General features: G+C 30.3%; 1 protein-coding gene across 2 annotated transcripts in view; it reads left to right on the forward strand.

The window, feature by feature from the left end:
* The window catches only part of LOC136989072 (F-box only protein 28-like), a 38,213-nt gene extending 19,000 nt beyond the window's left edge, over window positions 1-19,213 (forward strand). For both annotated transcript variants that reach the window (XM_067287163.1, XM_067287162.1), the window contains exons 4-6: window positions 5,844-6,033; window positions 13,622-13,754; window positions 18,519-19,213. In XM_067287163.1, the coding sequence (XP_067143264.1) occupies window positions 5,844-6,033; window positions 13,622-13,754; window positions 18,519-18,987 (792 nt within the window). In that variant the 3' untranslated portion in view covers window positions 18,988-19,213. The remainder of the gene's footprint in view (window positions 1-5,843; window positions 6,034-13,621; window positions 13,755-18,518) is intronic.
* The last annotated feature ends 296 nt before the right edge of the window (window positions 19,214-19,509 follow it).

A 19,509-nucleotide genomic window follows, 5' to 3' on the forward strand; every position in this document is an offset into this window, starting at 1 on the left:
AGTAGACATCCACGAACCATACTACAAATACATTCCACGGACAGTATTGGAAAACAACATGCACAAATTGTACTACGACAGAGCCATAATCACAGATAAAACAATTTACCACCACAGACCAGACATCACACTCATTGACAAACACAATAAAATCACATATATTATAGATATATCCATTCCAAACACTCACAATGTACAAAACACATGCACTGAAAAAGTCAGCAAGTACACAGAACTCGCCCAGGAAATAAGGCATCTATGGAGGATGGATAGGGTGCTTATTGTACCTGTTGTTCTCTCTTCTACAGGTGTCATACCACACACACTGCACAAAAGTCTGGGCACATTACAATTGAATAGAAACACATACATCACACTACAGAAGGCCACTATATTGAATACATGTCATATTGTGAGAAAATTCCTGAATACAGACACACACACTGATACACTTCTTTAATTTCTGTTTTGGTCACTATGCCTTGACTTTGGTCCAGCATAATACACAGCCACCGGTGTTAACCGAGTATATCTCACTTAACCCAACATAATAATAATGATAATAATCAGCATATATACAAAATAATGTAATAAACAATAGCAAAACAGTAAATAATATAAAATTTTGCAAAACAAATTAATACTAATAAACATGTTTACTTTTAGGTAAATGGTGCTTTTGATCAATTAAGTGATATTGTGTGAGGTGTCAGATTAAACTTTGATGCCTCATACAATATAAAATATTTTATTTTTATTTTATTTTTTAAATTAAGATTTTTCTGGTAATATGCTCATATGCATTTTCAACTCCTTCATTTCATTTTTGTAAGAAATCTGCTTCCACTGAAACATTTTGTCAGGTTGTCAATTGCAGACAGATTTCATACTGTTGGAAAATTTATTAATGAATCAACTGTCTCAACTGTTGTTCTTTTTATAATTCTCCTGCTAATAGAATTGCTTTATTACATTATTATAATGGCAGATTGATATCTTATGTGATACTATAAATATGATTGCATAAATGTATCATAGTTGAGAATATCATGTATTATGACAACAATTATACTGCATGTATATTGTGTGAAGTTATGTACAAAGTACTGTGAAAAATTGAATTAGTATTATATACAGGATGATTCAAAAGTCACAGAAATTTTAAAAAATTCATAACTCACAAACTATTTACAGTAAGATGATGTGGTTTTCACAGAAATGCTTAGAAAGAAGTGGGATTTTTTTATGTATAATAAAAATTTTAGTACCAAAATAGTTACAGTGCCATCTAATGGCAAGAAATGTAGCATTTTTAAATTTGTTAAAATAAGAATAAAAAATAAAAATGTTCTTAGTGTAAGCTCTAGTAACAACTACACAAATTATGTAATCTTATCAAGTTTTTCCCAGGAAAAGTTTTAGATAGTTAACCTGCAAAGTCAGCTGGCTACACTGCAAAATTTTTTATGAATGTCATTTACTGACAATGAAATAATAATCATTTTATACACTCAATAACATATTAATCCTTGGTTTGATGAGCTTTAATAAAATATATATTCTTAATTAGTTGGATGAAATATTTAGCTGGTGAATTTACCAGCTAAAAACTTAGGTTTGGAAATAATAATAATATACAGTAAAACTTGGAATGTAAACAAATATAGAGAATAAGGATCATCTGGATTAACAGCTAAATCAATTTAACACTAAAAGTTTCTGGATATGAGACAAAGTGCAGAACATGCAGTATTGCATTTGCTATAATATGTGAAAATACATTTTGTGCTCTTGTAAATTCCTGCCATTCTAGAATGGCAGGAATTTACAAGAGCACAAAATGTTTCTGGCACAGTCTGTCAGTCTATGGCATAAGTGGCTGGATGGCTGAGCAGTCAAGGTGGCAGCCTACTGCTCACCTGGGATTGAATCCAGATGAGTCGAAAAATCCCCAGAAATTTTTCAGGGGGTTTGTCTGGATTGTGGGCTTGGCCAAACCCATAATGGGCTTGCTGAAAGAGGCCCTCTTAGTGCCCACGGGTTGGAAAGAGTTAAAAAATAATCTATGGCATCAGAGTTGACTTGAACATTTTTTAATAGTGATGTTTTACAATTGAGAGGAGTTTATACAATAAGGTACCTAAGAGTACTTAGATATCTTTTTCGGTTTTATTATGCACTTCAAATAGGGTTTTATGGATATTTATAATATATAATATATAAATAATAATATGCTTTAATATGCACTTTACTCAAACATATTTAACATTTAAACCTTACTCATTATATAACAAATCTCATAGGAAAAGATTTTTGAGAATTTCTGAAAACATCAAAATTTAACTTGGATACTTCTCATTCCATAGAACTCCTAAATTTTAAATTTTATAATGTAACTGAGATACAATTGTTCTAGCATTTGCAAGATGCTTTTTCAGACTCCTCTGACCTGTATGCAGGTATTTTAGTGATTTGTTGAGTTTTAAAATGGTAGAATGATTCTTAAAGATAGAGCCAAAAATGTTACCCTGCAATGGCTGTCACAGATGAATACATCAAGAACAGATGATATGATAAGAACATGTTAAGAATATGTAGCATATAAAAGTATAGAATTTAGTCTAGGCCAGGGGTGGGCAACACATGGCACACCAATGACTTTTTTCTGGTATGCATTGTAGGATTCACCTAAAAAAATATCTTTATATTTTTTTGTTTCATAAAGAATTTACCAGGTTTCTAAAGTGTGTATATATGTGAATTTTTGTTTATTTGTAAAGATTCTTTCAGTACTTAAGACATCAAATAATATGCTCTCAAAAATTTTGGTTGGCATGTGAGAAAATTTTGCATCATAGATTTGGTACCCACCCATGTTCTAAACATTAGACCAGCAACAGGTATACAAAATCTTACATAAAGAATTGTATGTTAGGAAGGTGTCATGCAAATAGGTTCTACATTCCTTATAATCAATCATATGTCCTGAAAGTTAAAAGATTGTCATTACTACTATGTTTCTATTTTTATTCTATTTTTACTGTCACAAGTCTTTCAGATCAATTAGAGAGATCCAAGAGTGGACTTCAAAGTCTCCTGCTTCACCTTGACAATACCTTGACATACACAACAATGAGGACAGTGGATATCCTAGCTGAATTAACTATTCATCTAGTAAACAATCTACTCTAAAGTCTAGATCTAGCACCTTATAACTATTTTCTATTCCTGAAAGTGAAGAATGTGCTTTTGTGATTAGTGATTCCAGAATGCAGATAAGACAGCTTTTGAATACAGAGGCTTGTTGAAAGCATCTAAAAATACAATGGAGTGATTGCCTCTGCAGTTTAAGGAGATAAAACATTATGTAGAATGTAATGGATACTTCAAATAAATTTACATATGTTGAAAGGTTTACATACATCTGGAGACTTTTGGAGTTGTCTATATACGAGATTCTTATTTTTTTGTCAAATTATTTGAATTACAGGGTGACAATAATTAACCCGTACAAGTTTTTTCATTGTAAATTTATTAAAGAAATGAAAATTAGCAAAACACAGCAGGTAGCAGTGACAATACTTTACGTATTAATCAGATATTCAGCCGGTTTCAAAGTGGCCTCCTTTTGCCTTGATGCAGAGCCCCAAATGTGTTTTGAAATTCTTGGCAATGGGCTGCAGCTCTTCTGGAGACAGTTTGTCCCACTCCCAGTGCCAAAATGCTGCTGAGCCCAAGGAAGTACCACGGACTCGAGAATGTCACAGCAGTACACGTCTTGATTGATTTTGGCACCTTGATCGACGAAAACAAGGGGTGTCTTGCCACTTGCACAAATTCCGCCCCAAACCATGACTGACATTAGATTTTGGCAATGTTCGATGATGATTGAGCATCCGGGAGTTTCCACAGATCAGTTCCTGTCATTTTGATGGTTGTGCACCTGTTGTATGGAGAAAAGCTTTTCGTCTGTGAAGAGAATGCGCTCCCATTGTCGACCTGCGGCCTGACGCTTGAGTTGACGACATCTTTGGAGTCACACGCACTTGTTTTCACCGGTGAGGAGCTGAACCTTTTGGAACTTGTAGGGCTTGAGTCCGAGTTCCTTTTTTGCCATTAACCACACTGATTCGCAATTGATTCCAATTTCACAAGCAATTTTTCTCATGGAGACCTTCACATGTCAGTGAACTTGCTTTTTGATGATCTCGCTGTTTTTAGATATGTTGACTGTATGCTTTCTTCCACATCCAGGATGGTCACCATTGTGGCCAAGTTCCTTGAATCGCCGAACTGCATCTGGGACTCATTTTGGGAACACCGAGCAAACAAACAATTTCACGTTGATGCTTTCCTTGCCAGAATAGCTCCAAAATTGCACAATATTTGTTCAACATCCTTAAAAAAAATAAAGAAATAACCCTTATTACACTGAAAGCACATCTATACAGGCAGGAAATCACGGAGAATTAAACACAACAGTATGTAAATTAGTGACGGTAAAAAAGTTCAGGTGCAGCATTGCTACAAACTTTGTACAGGTTATTATTGTCACCCTGTATTTTAACAAATTGTTACCATTGGCAAATTTTTATCTTAAAAGTACATCCTTTAATTACTTGGTTTTGGTAGCTTTATATTTTCTAATACAAAGGATATTAGTTGCATATCCACATGTAGTATTGAAGATTAAAAAAAATTTGTACAGACAAAGCTCATGTTTCGAATGGTCTGCCTTTTGAACAATTCAGTTTATGAACAAAATTTTGAACTTATTTTTGTCCTGGTTACCATATAATAACTCAGTTGCCAAACAAGCTACTTGGAAGAGCTAGCCACCAATGGTCAACTTTCTATACTTCCTGTTTTAAAGAAAGTCGACACCAACCAATCAATGACAGGACTATCAATTCAGAAGTTAGTGGTGCCGAGATTGCTTTGCATCATGATACGAATCATCGATGAGGTATTGACATTTACATAATATAAATGGCAGTCAAGAATTTGTGTTTAAATATGCTTAAGTTAAATAAAACAACAAAAATTTATTATTATTATAATGATGATAAAACTGGCCTTTACATCAAAACTAAAAATAAAATAAATTAATTAATTAAAATTAAAATCAAATCAATTTTTAAATTTTGTGAATATATTTATAAAATCAAATCAATTGAAAAACAATATTTCAGAAAGTATGGATAAAATACTTATCGGTCTTGATTGATTTGGTTATATTTAATCCAGTCAGAGCTGAGTCTCTATAGCACTTTTTTGTAAAGTGTTGGTTTCAATTTTGGTTGGCAGTGACAGAACAATTTACTTTTAATATATACAGTATATAGAATAAATATAGGTATAGATAAAGTAATATATATATTGCCTTTACAGGCATTTTATGCATGAAATGTAGCTAAAAAAGTAAAAAAAAAAAAAGTTTTGTTTTGGGTTGTTAGGAATGGATTAGTCCATTTTACATTATTTCTTATGGAAAAATTTGTTTCGGTTTTAGAACAAATTGGTTTCTGAACAACTTTTAGGAATGAATTAAGTTTGAAACCTGAGATTTGACCGTATTTAAAAATATATAGTAATGTAACATGTGATTATTTGTAAATATATGTTTATAAATTCCATTTTCTGTATAGATAATTTCAATCTGGTTTGGCATTTAAAGGCAGTTTTTGTCAACTCAGATTGAAAAGTTTTGGGTTTTTAGGTCATTATTAATTTTTCAAATTTTGTAAAATTAAATGAATCCTTACATAGTTTAGTTTTTATTGAAATTAAATGCCTATTTATTGTAGTATTGTTAAATCTTAAAAAAATTATATTTCTTTTAGATATTGGATGAAGTGCACAAAATTTTGAAATATGTAAAAATAACTCCAAATCCATGTCAAGCATTTAAAGTTACTGATGAATTGTTTGATTTAACAACAATGGCAATGGACTATTTTAAGGAACATATAGAAACTACACTGCCAGAAGTTACATATTTTGCTACAGATGTTTTGGATTATATGCCATCCAGTGAGTAAAAAATTGTTATTTTACTACAATAAAATGTATTTTGATTATTATGCATATTGCACATAAGACAATACATAATGCATGGTGGTTATGGTGTGTATATGATTTACATACAAGAGTAAAAAATAACCAAATTTTAATATAACTTTTATTATGTTAATAGTACAGTACAAAGTATTTACTAAAGACCACCTTCAAAATAAATACCTTCTGTAGCTACATACTTCTGTTGATATAGGCCTACTTTATTAAAACAGTCTTGCAGATTATTCTGTGTTAACTTGAATTCACTCATTGTAGCATTTTACACATCATCTGCTGATTTGAATCTATGATCCTTCATTAGAACTTTCGTTTTGGTGAAGACATGAAAATCTGTGAAAGTATAGTTATCTGTTGTTTTGCCAGATAGTCACTAAGTGGGTGAATGTGATGTAGCAGAACATTTTGATGATGAGGAATGGAGGATCCGGCTTTTTGCTTGTCAAAGAGTTACGATTCATTTATTGTGAAGAATGGCACATGCAGAGCTGTGTGAAAATCCCCAAAATGTTGACCAGATCATCTAGTGATTGTTTATAGTCTTTTTTGTTCTGTGAACTTGAGAAATCATTTCTTTGTTTCTTGCTAAAACAGACCTTCCCAATTATGGATCATCTGTTGATTTATGGTCTTTAACTCTTTCAAAACAGTCATTTTTTTAAGCATATACCTACCTAGGCTCATATTTATTTAATATTGTGAGAGGTTGAAATGTGTTTCCTAATTGAGCCTGAGTCATGTGTTCTTTAGGAACAGTTCAGTTTGTATTTGAGTGATTAGATATATTGATGTGAAATTTACTGATGATACATAAAAAATTTGAACATATATTATTTAATTTCTTTAATTATTATTCATTTTATTTAAAATAACAAATATTTAAAACAAAATATAACAAGGAACATGGGATATACAAAGCAACAATTGAACTTTAGTGGATAAAACAAAATACAGTCAAACCTGTTTTTGTGCGGTCTTTTTCTGTGGGATTTGTTTTGTGCGGTATATGAAAATTTCAATCAAATTGGAACATAATTGACTCCTGTAAAATTTTTAAAAACTCTATTGGTTGTTTTCTATGACATCAGCAGGTTTTTTCATTTTTTATTCAGTAAAATTTTTTTCTCATACCTTTATTTCGGTCTCCTCTTATTTTAATAGCATAAAAACCATAAATATTATGTTATATTTGAACAGATGCGGTAAGTTAGCTCTCCTCCAGCTTTAGACTGCAGGTGTGAAATTTCACACCTTGTTAAATGAAATAACACTTCCTGCAGCTATATTTATCAAATAAAATCATTATTTAACGATTATTTTTAACTTTTTAATGTTAGATTCCTATTTAAGTCGAAATAATTAATTAATATAAAAATTAAAATTCTTAGAGGATTTTTTCCCCATTAGGTGTTGTAGAAAAAGGCCCAAGGAGTTAAAAAAGCAATTCCTAGTTATTTCGTACGGTTTTGAGTTATTTTCTACGTGAGACTTTTTTTATGTGGTCCCTATTGACCGCATAAAAAAAAAATATTTTTTTAGCCACTCGTGAAGTTTTGCGCGATTTTTTTTAATGCATTTTCTTTTATGCCGTCCCTATCCCCCGCATAAAAACAGGTTTGACTGTAATAAAAAATAAGTTTGTAAAAGAATTTTAAATAAAAATCAAATGTTCCTAAATCATAATTGAATAATAGAAATTATTAGAAAGTATTTATGAATTTTATTGAAAAGTACAATATTTTAAAAGTAGTAGATAAAAATTGTGAAAGGAGGAATGTGGATATAATCATCAAAAATATTAATAAATATTAGCAAAGATAATGAAGTAAAAGTATCTTTAAAATCAATCTTCTCTTAACAAGAATTTAAACTGAACTAGATTAACATAACAGGATATTATGCTTAAGAAAATCAGGATGTGCTGAGACTTTTTATCTGCTATTAGTGAGGTTGAGGCTGAGGCTGAAGTTTTCAACACAAAAATGTGTATGTTGGACGTTTGGTGCTGCTTTCCTGTAAGCCTAGAAGTTTGGCAATGGCCTTTGGAATATTGAGCATGATTCTACTGACTTTCCAAATGCCATTGCCAAACTTCTAGGCTTACAGGAAAGTAGCACCGAATGTCCAATGTACACATTTTTGTGTTGAAAACTTTGGCCTCAACCTCGCTGTTGACTCACAAGGGGAACCTGGCAGTTTGTAATCAGAAATTTCAACAAAATTTTGTGGATGTGGAGTATTTACTTGTACTTAAACTCTAACAAAGCTGCAGAACCCAGTATTCAGGAAGTCTCGAGAAAATTAAGATAAAAGTTTTTCTGCAGTCATTAATACCAATACAGAAGACCAATTTATGAAGTAGTGGTGTGGTGTGATTAGTTAAATTATAAAAAAAACCTTCACATGTGAAAGTTTTTTTTTTATAATTTAATTTTATCATTAATGGTATTGTAGAAAAACTAAGTAAATGCTCCACATCCACAAATTTTGTTGAAATTGGTTTTGTTTTGTTAAGATATGGCAATGCAACACTAGAATGCCTTCCAGGAGATCTTTTTAAGGGTAAGTGGCTCCTATTCAGACATTACAGACATAGAGAAAACCCAGGAAGCTCCATATGGTCAGCTCGTCTTGGCGAGGTGCGAACCCACGACCAAACTCTCAGTGTTCAGGGAATGGAATCGCTTGGCCACTAGTGGGCCTTGAAATTGGTGTTTACAAAGTATTTAAAACAATAGGGTAAAAAGGGGGTAAAACCAGTAAAACTGTAAAGCTTAAAAGTTAAAACTTGCTAAAACTTTTAAGCTTTACAGTTTTACTAGTTTTACCCCTTTTTACCCTGTTGTTTTAAATACTTTGTTATTCCAGCAGTCACATGTAAATATCATTTATTTTAACAATTGTACAATATGGACTGAAAAGGGACAAACTGCCCAAAATGGATATCCACTCCTTGTACAAATTAAAGTCTATTTTATTCATGTAATAGTGTTTTTGTGTGATAAGTTCCACTTAGCAATTTTATTCTTAGTATTTTATTTATTTATTTATTCAGTATTAGTAGTTTTTTATTAGTTTATTTAGTACTAGTTGTTTTTTATTTATTTAATAGTTTTTATCAAGTTTGATATACTGTATTTACTCACATATAAGATGAGGTTTTTATTCATTTATCACAGCTTCAAATTCCTAGGTTGTCCTACATGCATGAGTGAAAGATTCTTTGAGTTTTTGCAAATAATTTTTGTGAACCGTGTATTCGAAATTTTTATAGGATGCTTACCCTCTTGTATTTAGAAACATAAGAATTTTATCTAGGTCGTTTGAATTGTTCTCATGTATTTTCAAGAGCAAAGATGAATAGCAATAGGAAAAGCAAAGCTTTTGGATTGAATTCCATGTGAAATTCCAAAATCACATGGGACCCGATATAAGTTTTAATCCATTCCCAGGTGAAAACAGATGATTATTTGGAAATCAGAATTTGGAGAAACTCATAAGTGTAATCGATGGAGAGTGGATTTGACTGTTAACCTTGGAACAGTCAGATGTGGTGCTACCATTTAGTTGTCAAGAAGAAATGTGGGAAATTTTTAAAGTATTTTTTCACGCGTTTTTTTCTTATTACCATTTTGGAAAAAGATTTTGTAAACAGTTATGTCTAGTAAAGAAAAATCTTTTTTTATTGTTACATAATTCATTTTTTATGTGAATTTTTTATTCGTGGTAGTTTTTGGTGATACTCCCAAAAGAATATATACGTCCCTCACCACTGCCACATGATCGCCCTTGATGAATATATTCGTCGCTCACTGCTGAGTGGTTAAGAATTGGCAAAAAAGGTTTCCGATTGTCCAGCTTTACATGAACAAATTATGTTGTTGATTTTACAAGATTTTTCCTTAAAGTTTAAATGCCAGTAATTTTTACAGGACAATACGTGCATTTACGTTCATTTGATACTTTACTTGTGATTAAATAAAATAAAATTAGAATTGTATTAATAAATCTAATTTTCTTTATTTTGATCTTTAAAGTCACACCTTGTCCTATATGCGAGTAAATATGGTAAAATTTAATCCTGATTTACTGCTTATGATGCATCATTTTAGAATTCTGATGGCATTCAACTACTCCAATACTTTGATGTTTTACATTCTAATCTATTTTAATACAGCTATTTACTGTGTTCAAAAGGTACTGAAAAGTTGTTTGAAAGTGTGCATGTTTACAACACATTACAACAGTTGGTTTATTTTTGACTCTACCATACATAATAGTACAATTTGAATTTTTATATATTTTATTTTTAGGTATTTTGAAATATCAAAATGCCTATTTATGAAAAACAAATTACAATTAATTGAAATAGTACTTTAAATTTTAATTACCAAGTTATGATTTATAAATTATTATTAAAGACATTTTGAATAATGGTAATGTTAATTGCTATATTTTATTTGTCAAATAAAATAAGGCTAAAATAAAGCAAAGTTTGAAAATGCAATTAATTAAAATAAAAGAGCTTCTTGTTATATAAATTATAATTGCAAACACGCAATTAAAATATAGCACTAAAATAAACTTGACGAGCTCTCTTACTTTTTGTTGTCATATAAAGCATGTTCATTCTAATAACTTATGGAATTTGTAAGTGTTAAACATTTTTAAGGTAGTGAATTAAAATACAATATTAAAAATGAATTATGAATTAGAAAAATCATAAAAATCACAAAAATTATCTGAATCACACAATCACAAGAAACCAACATATAAAACTTGAAAGTTGCTTTGATTTTATATGTCAGTTTAACAAAACCATAACATTATTATACAAAAAGATAAACTTTATTCTAAGGGAGCATATAACTTGTGAGTTTACTTGTGCAAGTTCTGCCTTCCCTATGTTCTCACAAAACTGTTTACACTGTCAGCAACTTAAACTTATGACATTGTTTGTCAAGTGTTGAGCCCTTTTTTTTTCACTATAATACCCAATACCCAACATGGCACCTGTAAGACATGTCCTATTACAGCCACATTGTTAGCTCTAACTCTAAGTGACAATTACAATAGAAAATGAAAAGAAATTGAGCATGTTGGGAAGGAATGAATATTAAGAAGGGAAAATGTTGGGCACATATAATAATCTACTGAATGATCTAAAAATTGAAGATGAACAACAATTTAAAAACTATTCAGATGTCTGTGGTATAACACAGCTGCAAAAATATATGGCCAAGTAGATATAAAAACTTCATTTGTCCCAAAAACCACTTTTATTTAATTTCATTATGTTCACCTCCTCCTGCATAAACTGGCTCCTTAGACTGTGTAATTTTTATGAAATTTCATTGCAATTTATTTCATTTTGTCTTCTTATAAAGATTGGAATAAAAACAAGAAAATGTATAAATCTACATTTTTAAATTACTCCAGCAAGTACTATTTAATGCACAAAAATATTTTTAATGTTTTTTTTTTAATTCATAAATTTAAATTGTACTTTTCTATCTCACTTAAATTTTGTATGTTTGTGCATTAAATGGTACTTTCTGGAGTAATTTAAGGTGTAGATTTTTATCTTTGTACTCTTCCTCCAGTTCTGTATTTTTGTTTCAATTTCTATAATTTACACTGTATTTTCATGGAATGACTGGCATGCCACATATAAATGGAGAAGACCAGCATGCTGGAAATTCTGGGGTTACCAGCATACCAGTTAAACTGACTAAAATATAAAATTAATCAGATCTAACAAAACTAGTTGTTAATTAAATGTTAAAGAAAACATTCTTCAGAGTACAATAAAATAACAACATTGTAGTTTGACTGACTTGAAATCAGGAAGAGAGTTTTTGTTTACAAGACAATAAAACAATTAACTACTTATTGACATTAGTAGTAGTAGCAGTAGTCAGTCAGTGTGGGCTACACTGACAATCTACCCTGATCTTAAAAATAATACCTCCCTCTAAAATTTCACACACAACCAATATTAATTGGTGTAAGCTGAGATAATCTATAGCCAGTTTGTTAAATTTAATATGTTTATTTTTGTGTTTTTGAATCAAATAACAATAAAATACAAGTAAAAAAGCACCTTTAAGACAAAATGAAGAAATTAAACATATAAGTGTAGTTTTTGATGTAATGCTGACAGTTTCACAGTTTTAGAATAAAAACGCATTTTTTTTTTTAATGCACTTTCTAGAGAGGGATCTATAACCACACTTAAACTGACATACTGGTTTTTACCATACAGAAATATCCGATTTCATGGTCTCCCCTGGATAGATCAGCATGCTGGTCATTCTGCAAAAATACAGTAGAATGCACAGCCTGTAAAAATTGGTTTTCTTCATGTTGAGATATTAGAATTTTCATTTCTGGTTACTCCATATCTTCTTTTCTTCTTTCAAGCAACAAGAAAGCACTGGTGTTGCTTGAGGTCCTGGAAGTTCTGGCAAGTCACCTATGTTTACATGGCTGCTCTGTTTAACTATGCTGGCAACTGCAACCTGCTTGCTATTCCAGTTGTTCGGTAAACCCCTTCTGAACTGTGTAAAGTTCAATTGCAGTTAACAACACAAACTAGTACAATTAGTTTGAGTAGTTCATGAAACATGTGCAAAGAAAACAATGAGAAATGTCAAATATGGTGGTCTATTAGAATACTGCTTTGGAAGCTCATTTCATCAAATGGATTGAGTAATATGATTCTTTATGGAATGTCAGTTCCACAGAAAGTTGTTGAAAATACTTAAAGAACAAAGCTTGGAGAGAAATTAATAAAAATTTAGGGATTGAGAGTAAGTTTGATGTTTAGAATGTTGTTTGCCTTGCTTCAGATGCATTGTCCTGACATGGACTACTGCAACTCCAAGACAAAGCATTCTATTTCCAAAAACAAAACTTTAAAATCAAGTTGAGCACTTGGTATCATACTTAATTAGTATCATTTATTGAAACTGTCCCAATATCATGCTAGATATTGGACGACATTGATAAAGGTTACTAATTAGATAGTATACAAGTGCATAACTTGACTTTAAATTTTTTGGAGATAGAACCTTTTGCCTTGGGGCAATAGACTATTCATTGGGATGCAATTTGAAAAAATTATAGACCTATCAATTCCCACTGTTGTCTGTCCTTCCTTAATGTCAAGAACAGAGTTAGATAGACAAAAGCTTAGTGCAGATATGGAAAGCTTAGAGGCTGATTAACTATATACAAACTTCCATCACAAACAGGAAGTCATGTTGTTTCAATTCAAAAATTTTCCCCTGAAAGGAGTTAGCTAGATGACTGGTGTGACACTATTGCTAACAGGAAAAGTATGATGTACAGGGGAAGACACTTCTGATTTGAGGTGGAGAGCATATATTTTAAATTAAATAAATTAAAAATTGCATCTTGTCATTGTGATTTCTGTTTATATTATGTTTTAAAGAATTTGTGCAAATTTGTGTTTTTTTCTATATATTAATATATAGATGATGATAATTTTAAAATAAAAATTATAAATAATAATAACTTTTAGATCCAAAGAATCACTTCACTAACAACCAAAAATTGTTAAATGAAGATAGTAGTACAAGTTCCAGTGATGCATCAATTTTGGATTATCCTACAATGAAAAAACAGTTGATGAAATTACATTCAAATACAAAAAGGTAATTAAATGATTTTGTTTTCAAAACTTTCTCTCATAAAAACACTTATTTTCATTTCTTTTAGAAAAAGGTATATTTTTAGAAGCAAGATTATAAAACATTATTGTTTTCTAAACACTGATCTCTTTTATGATTAAGCTTTTAATAATATAATATAGTTAGTAATAGTCACTATAGTATATTACATTAATTTTGGCATATTTTTTCAAATAATGAATTAGTTATTCACTACTGAGACCTTATGTCTTACATTTTGTTTTATAATTTCTTCATAATTTAAAAAATAAATACTTCATCTTACATTGCACATTTGTAAAAAACTTTTACAGTATGTATTGGTAGATCAAAATCAAATAAATGAGTTTGCCTTTGATTTTGATCTGATGATCATAGAAATTTTTTTTCAAGATAATTTGTGACTCCTTGAGCTTTATCAGCAGTGTTAAATATGTACAGGGTGATTCAAAAGTCACAGAAATTTTAAAAAATTAATAACTTTTAAATTATTTACAGTAAGATGATGCAGTTTTCACAGAAATGCTTAGAAAGAAGTAGGATTTTTTTTTGTGTAATAAAAATTTTAGTACCAAAATAGTTAATTTCTTGCCATTAGATGACACTGTAGGAAACTGCACCTCAAAGATGAAGCACTTCCACACATTGCTGCCCCTGTCAAAGAACTACTTATGACAACCATGTTCTCAGTTGCTTTTTTCCAAATGAGTGGCCTCCAAGGTCGCCAGACCTTTCACTATGTGACTTTTGGTTATGCTTGAAGTCAAAGGTGTACAGACATCAGATAACTTCATTAGCCATGTTGAAGAACTCTATCCAATGTGAAGTTTCAGTAATACCAACTTGAAATGCTCTTTAATGCTGTTCATAGTGTCATACTTCACCTAACATGAATGATGGGCACCACATTGAATTTGTGAATTTGTTAAAATAAGAATAAAAAATAAATAAAAATGTTCTTAGTGTAAGCTCCAGTGACAACAACACAAATTATATAATCTTATCAAGTGCCATCTAATGGCAAGAAATGTATCTATTTTGGTACTAAAATTTTTATTACATATAAGAAAAAATCCCACTTCTTTCTAAGCATTTCTGTGAAAACTGCATCATCTTACTGTAAATAGTTTGTGAGTTATTAATTTTTTTAAATTTCTGTGACTTTTGAATCACCCTGTAGATTTAACAATCATAATTATGGAGTCCTTAGGTACAAATAATTTATAATAATCAGTTCAGTTATTTTTCAGTCTCACTGACCAGATAGATAGGAAATTTGTTATAGGCAGGGGAATGAAGTTTAATCAAAACAGTAGTTGTTGATCTCTTCCTTCATAAGATGATCACCAAAAAATTTTCAAATCACATTAAAAAAAAAAAAGAACAAACAATTTTTTTCATAGATTAATTAATACCTTTAAAATGAAATTCTAGTTTGAAAATAGTAATATTCTCGAAGTTAAAAGATTATTATTTTCAGGATTTAAATGATTTTAATTGTAAATATAAATCAATCATCAGGAACCAATGAATTAGTCCCAAATTTTGGTTTTTGGCCATTCAAACTGAAGTATCAATTGGTATTATCTAAAACAGGGGTGTCCAGCCTGCGGGCCATATGCTGAGCCGCATGTGGCCCGCAGTTCCAATGCAGCCCAATAAACGTGTAACAAAACAGACGATTTTATTTATTTATTTATTTCAATGGCATAAACACAAAAAATGAAGTTTCACAAAGTCGTAAACTTTTATACATATTTTATTTTTGAGTGGAAAGGAAATATTCTCAAATACAGTCAAACCTGTTTTTATGTGCTCTTTTTATGTGCGATTTTTATTTGTGCGATTTTTTTAATGCGAATTTTTAATTTGTGCGGTTTTTTTTGTGTGATTTTTTATTTGTGCGGTATAGTTGGCGACTAGTCTCGTGCGATTCGTCATGTCTCACGTTGACTTATTATAGCTAAATAAACTTATTATAGCATAAATGCACTTATTATAGTAATATTATTGCATGAATATGTGAAAAATGAAATAATTTACTTTTTAAGTCAACAAAACACCACCTGGACAAAAATATGTAAAACAGACGATAGACCAGACGATGCAGTCAAGTGCTGACATCTGTTGTCAATAAATTCTATTTCGTACGGTTTTGAGTTATTTTCTATGTGAGACTTTTTTTATGCGGTCCCTGTTGACCGCATAAAAAAATATTTTTTAATTGTGTTGCGAAAACTATTTTTTACAGCCATTCGTGAAGTTTCGTGCGATTTTTTTTTTTTTTTTTTTTTTTTTTTTATGCGTTTTTTTTAATGCGGTCCCTATCCACCGCATAAAAACAGGTTTGACTGTACTTGGAAATGTGTGAATGAGGAAGGAATACTAAATAAAGCTGGAGTTGACTCAAAGGATTATAGACCCAAATTTTGGGAAAGGAGAGAAAGGCCAAAAGATAAAAAGGAGTGAGAAAGGTTAAATAGGTGTTCTGTTATGCAAATATTGACCCTTAATTTTCCAACCTTCCTCACTTCTTTATCTTTTGTCCTTTCTCTTTTTTCCCCGCATTCGGGTCTATAATCCTTTGAGTCCCAATTCCAGCTTTATTTAGTATTCCTTCCAGCATTGCAAGATTTGGCTACCCTTTTCTTAGTTTGGCATAAAAATATTTGGCGCATTGACTACTTTTTGGACTACATATACACATTTTTATTCAATTAAATATATTAATTGAATAAAAATGCACTTTAAAATGGCATTTCATCGTTTTTTATTAATTAGAGACCCAAATGAAACAAATATTTGTGTTATTCAAATAAATTTTTGTTTGTCTCCTTTATAATAAATGAAGTTATCTATTTCTAAGTAAAAATTGAAAGTGTGTATAGAAGTAATTTTTTAAAATATCCTTTTTCGTGATAAATTATTAACTATAATCTAGACATATTAAATATACAAGTTTATTCAAGGATTAAGGATTGGGCCACAAGTATATATAATATACTTGTGGCCCAAAACTCCATAACTTCTTCCAGAGAAACAAAAAGATTGGACACCACTGATCTAAAATGAGGGTGATAACAAATTTAAATAAGATACAGTAGAGAGTCGTTAATCGGAATCAATTGGGGACTGGGGTTGTTCGGATTACTGATTATGTACGCAAAAAATACATTAACCTGTCCGATGTTCAAATTTTTCTCCGTTGCGTGTCGCTTCGTGTTGAATTTTCGTCGATTTTTAAGCCTAACGAAAATTTTTATAATAATAATCGAGGCTATCGTATTGTTAAAAATTATTTCTTCATTTTTTGTACAAACAAAATAAATATATTCAAGAATATAAAAACATGAAAGTTATACTTTAGAAGTAAATCTAGTATCAAAAACGTTCGATTCAGCACGACACAGTCCGACTGAAAATCATTCCGATTACCGGGGTTCTGATTAACGACTCTCTACTGTATTTCCAATAAAAGAGCAGCATCATTCAGAGTTAGTCATTATATGACAAACTCGATTGAAGAATTTTATAATGCAATGAAGGATAAAAAATTTTGAACATTAGCTAAATAAAAAACAGGTATAGAATTCTAGATATGAATAATTACCCTAGTTTCTTGCATATAACCCCCACCAGTGCATGTCTTGCAGAAAATTGCTAGAATGGAAATATAACCATCATACCTTGCACCTCTAAATTTGCCTAAGAAAATGTGACACTTAACCAGTTTGCAAGATATTGTTTCATTGTTTTTTCTCCTTCTCTTTGCAATTTATTGTAGATGTAATTATAAAAAGTGAAGCAGCTAAATAGAATATTTGAGGCAGAACTGTTTAAACAGTATTAAGTATTGAAAATACAAAATAGCTACTAAAGGTAAAAAAAAAAATTTTGTTATTGCTGTCTCAGGTCAACCTGCAAAGCTTTTATCTGTAATTGAATATACAGTAAATCATTTATATCATGCATTAAAAAGTAATATTTTCCAATTTAATTTTCATTAAAATACAGTAGATTCTGATTAACTGAGGTTTTGTGTTATCTGAGGCAAACCTTTAAGTGAAAATACTACTATTCTTATAATTTTTTGAAATCTTTGCCATAAATGCATGAAGTGCATAATCACTGTAGTACTTTGATTATACTGAGTGAATGGATGATGCTGAATTGATTTTTTTAAACTTGTTTCTATCTTGCGGGTATTAAGAGAGCAGATTTGGCCAGGCCCACAATAAGGGCAGCTGCAGGGTGAGGAATGGAGTCCAACATATCCAGAATAGACTGCTCCTGAAAATGATGCTGTAATGACTATAGAACTTTGCAGCAAAGAAGAGTGGAACTGCTATAAAACAAAAACTCTGAAGGACTTTTTTTAAAAAGTTTAGAATGATAACATGTATTACAAAGTAAAACTACTGATGTATAAGCTGTAAAAAATATCAATGCTGTATAAATATAGTTTTTTTATATATAATTAAATTCCCTAAGGTATAAAAAGTGATTTAAAAGTGACACAATAAAACTCTCATAACTTAATCATAATTTTTAATACAAAATGGCCAAGGCCATTTGTTTTATCCAGCATAGAATCAGTCCATGTTACCTCAGATAATCAGGATTCTACTGCATTGGAATTTAATTTTTATTTAAAACAAAATGCAAATTTTAATTCAAAATAAATATATGTATATTGGTAAATTAAAGTTGTCATAGAATTAATGCAATTATATATATATATTTTTTTAGAAATAACAGACAAGCAGCATTGTTAAAGAAAAAACTGAGATCAGCCCAACAGCATATGACTAAACAACAAAAACAAATGATTGAGCTTAAAATCAAACTGGAAAGATACGATGCAAAATTACAAGACATGTCTCACAAACTGAATTCAGTGGTGCGAGAATTAAGCCATTGCAAAACAGAGTTGCAATTTTGGCGTTCGAAATCTCCCGCCGTTCAATGTATATGTGGCAAAGCCACTCCAGTTAAAGAGCTTAAAGAAGATTTATCTGATAGACATGAAATTGAAGAATTTAAACCAATTTCAGCTCAGATGGATGACTTATCAACTATGTGTAGTTGTTCTTGGATGTCTCTCTCATCAGAAATGTCAACAAGTGATGCAGTAGAACTGCATTCATCACATTTTCCATTAATCGAAGAATCAGTGAGAATAAAAGATATCGATAGTGGTTTTGAACAAATGGAATAGAAAATTTAAAATATTCTGAAATATAAGAGAAATTGGATGAACTTTAAGCTAAAAGCTGAAAAGTCCAAAATAGATCTCATATTTATCTACTTATCTAATATTTAGTATATAAACTTATGATTTGTTTCCACTAAATTTTGCATTTTATTTTATATTTAGAATTTCAGTATTAATAGATAAAATATGTTAAAATGTTTAATAAAATATTTTATGATAGTCTTGTTGACTAATTTTGTTTCACTACTTTTTAAATTATTATTGATTAAATTTTACAGAATAACTAAATATTTTTTTAGAACATTTTTCTGTTTTCTGAAGCAAAATAATAATTTATTGGGAATTCAAATGTATAATTTCAAAGTTCTAAAACCAGAATATTCATGCATAATTATTAATAATTCAATTATATTTAATCCAAATTACATAAGTGGTTGGGCCACTATCTTGTGCAAAGATTGCTAATTTATTGTACCAAAAAAAATCTTGTAATTAGAAAATTAAAGATTTTTTTTGGTACAATAA

The sequence above is a fragment of the Centruroides vittatus genome, unplaced genomic scaffold, assembly GCF_030686945.1.
Source record: "Centruroides vittatus isolate TY-2023 unplaced genomic scaffold, ASM3068694v2 scaffold_435, whole genome shotgun sequence".
Lineage (NCBI taxonomy): Eukaryota > Metazoa > Arthropoda > Arachnida > Scorpiones > Buthidae > Centruroides > Centruroides vittatus.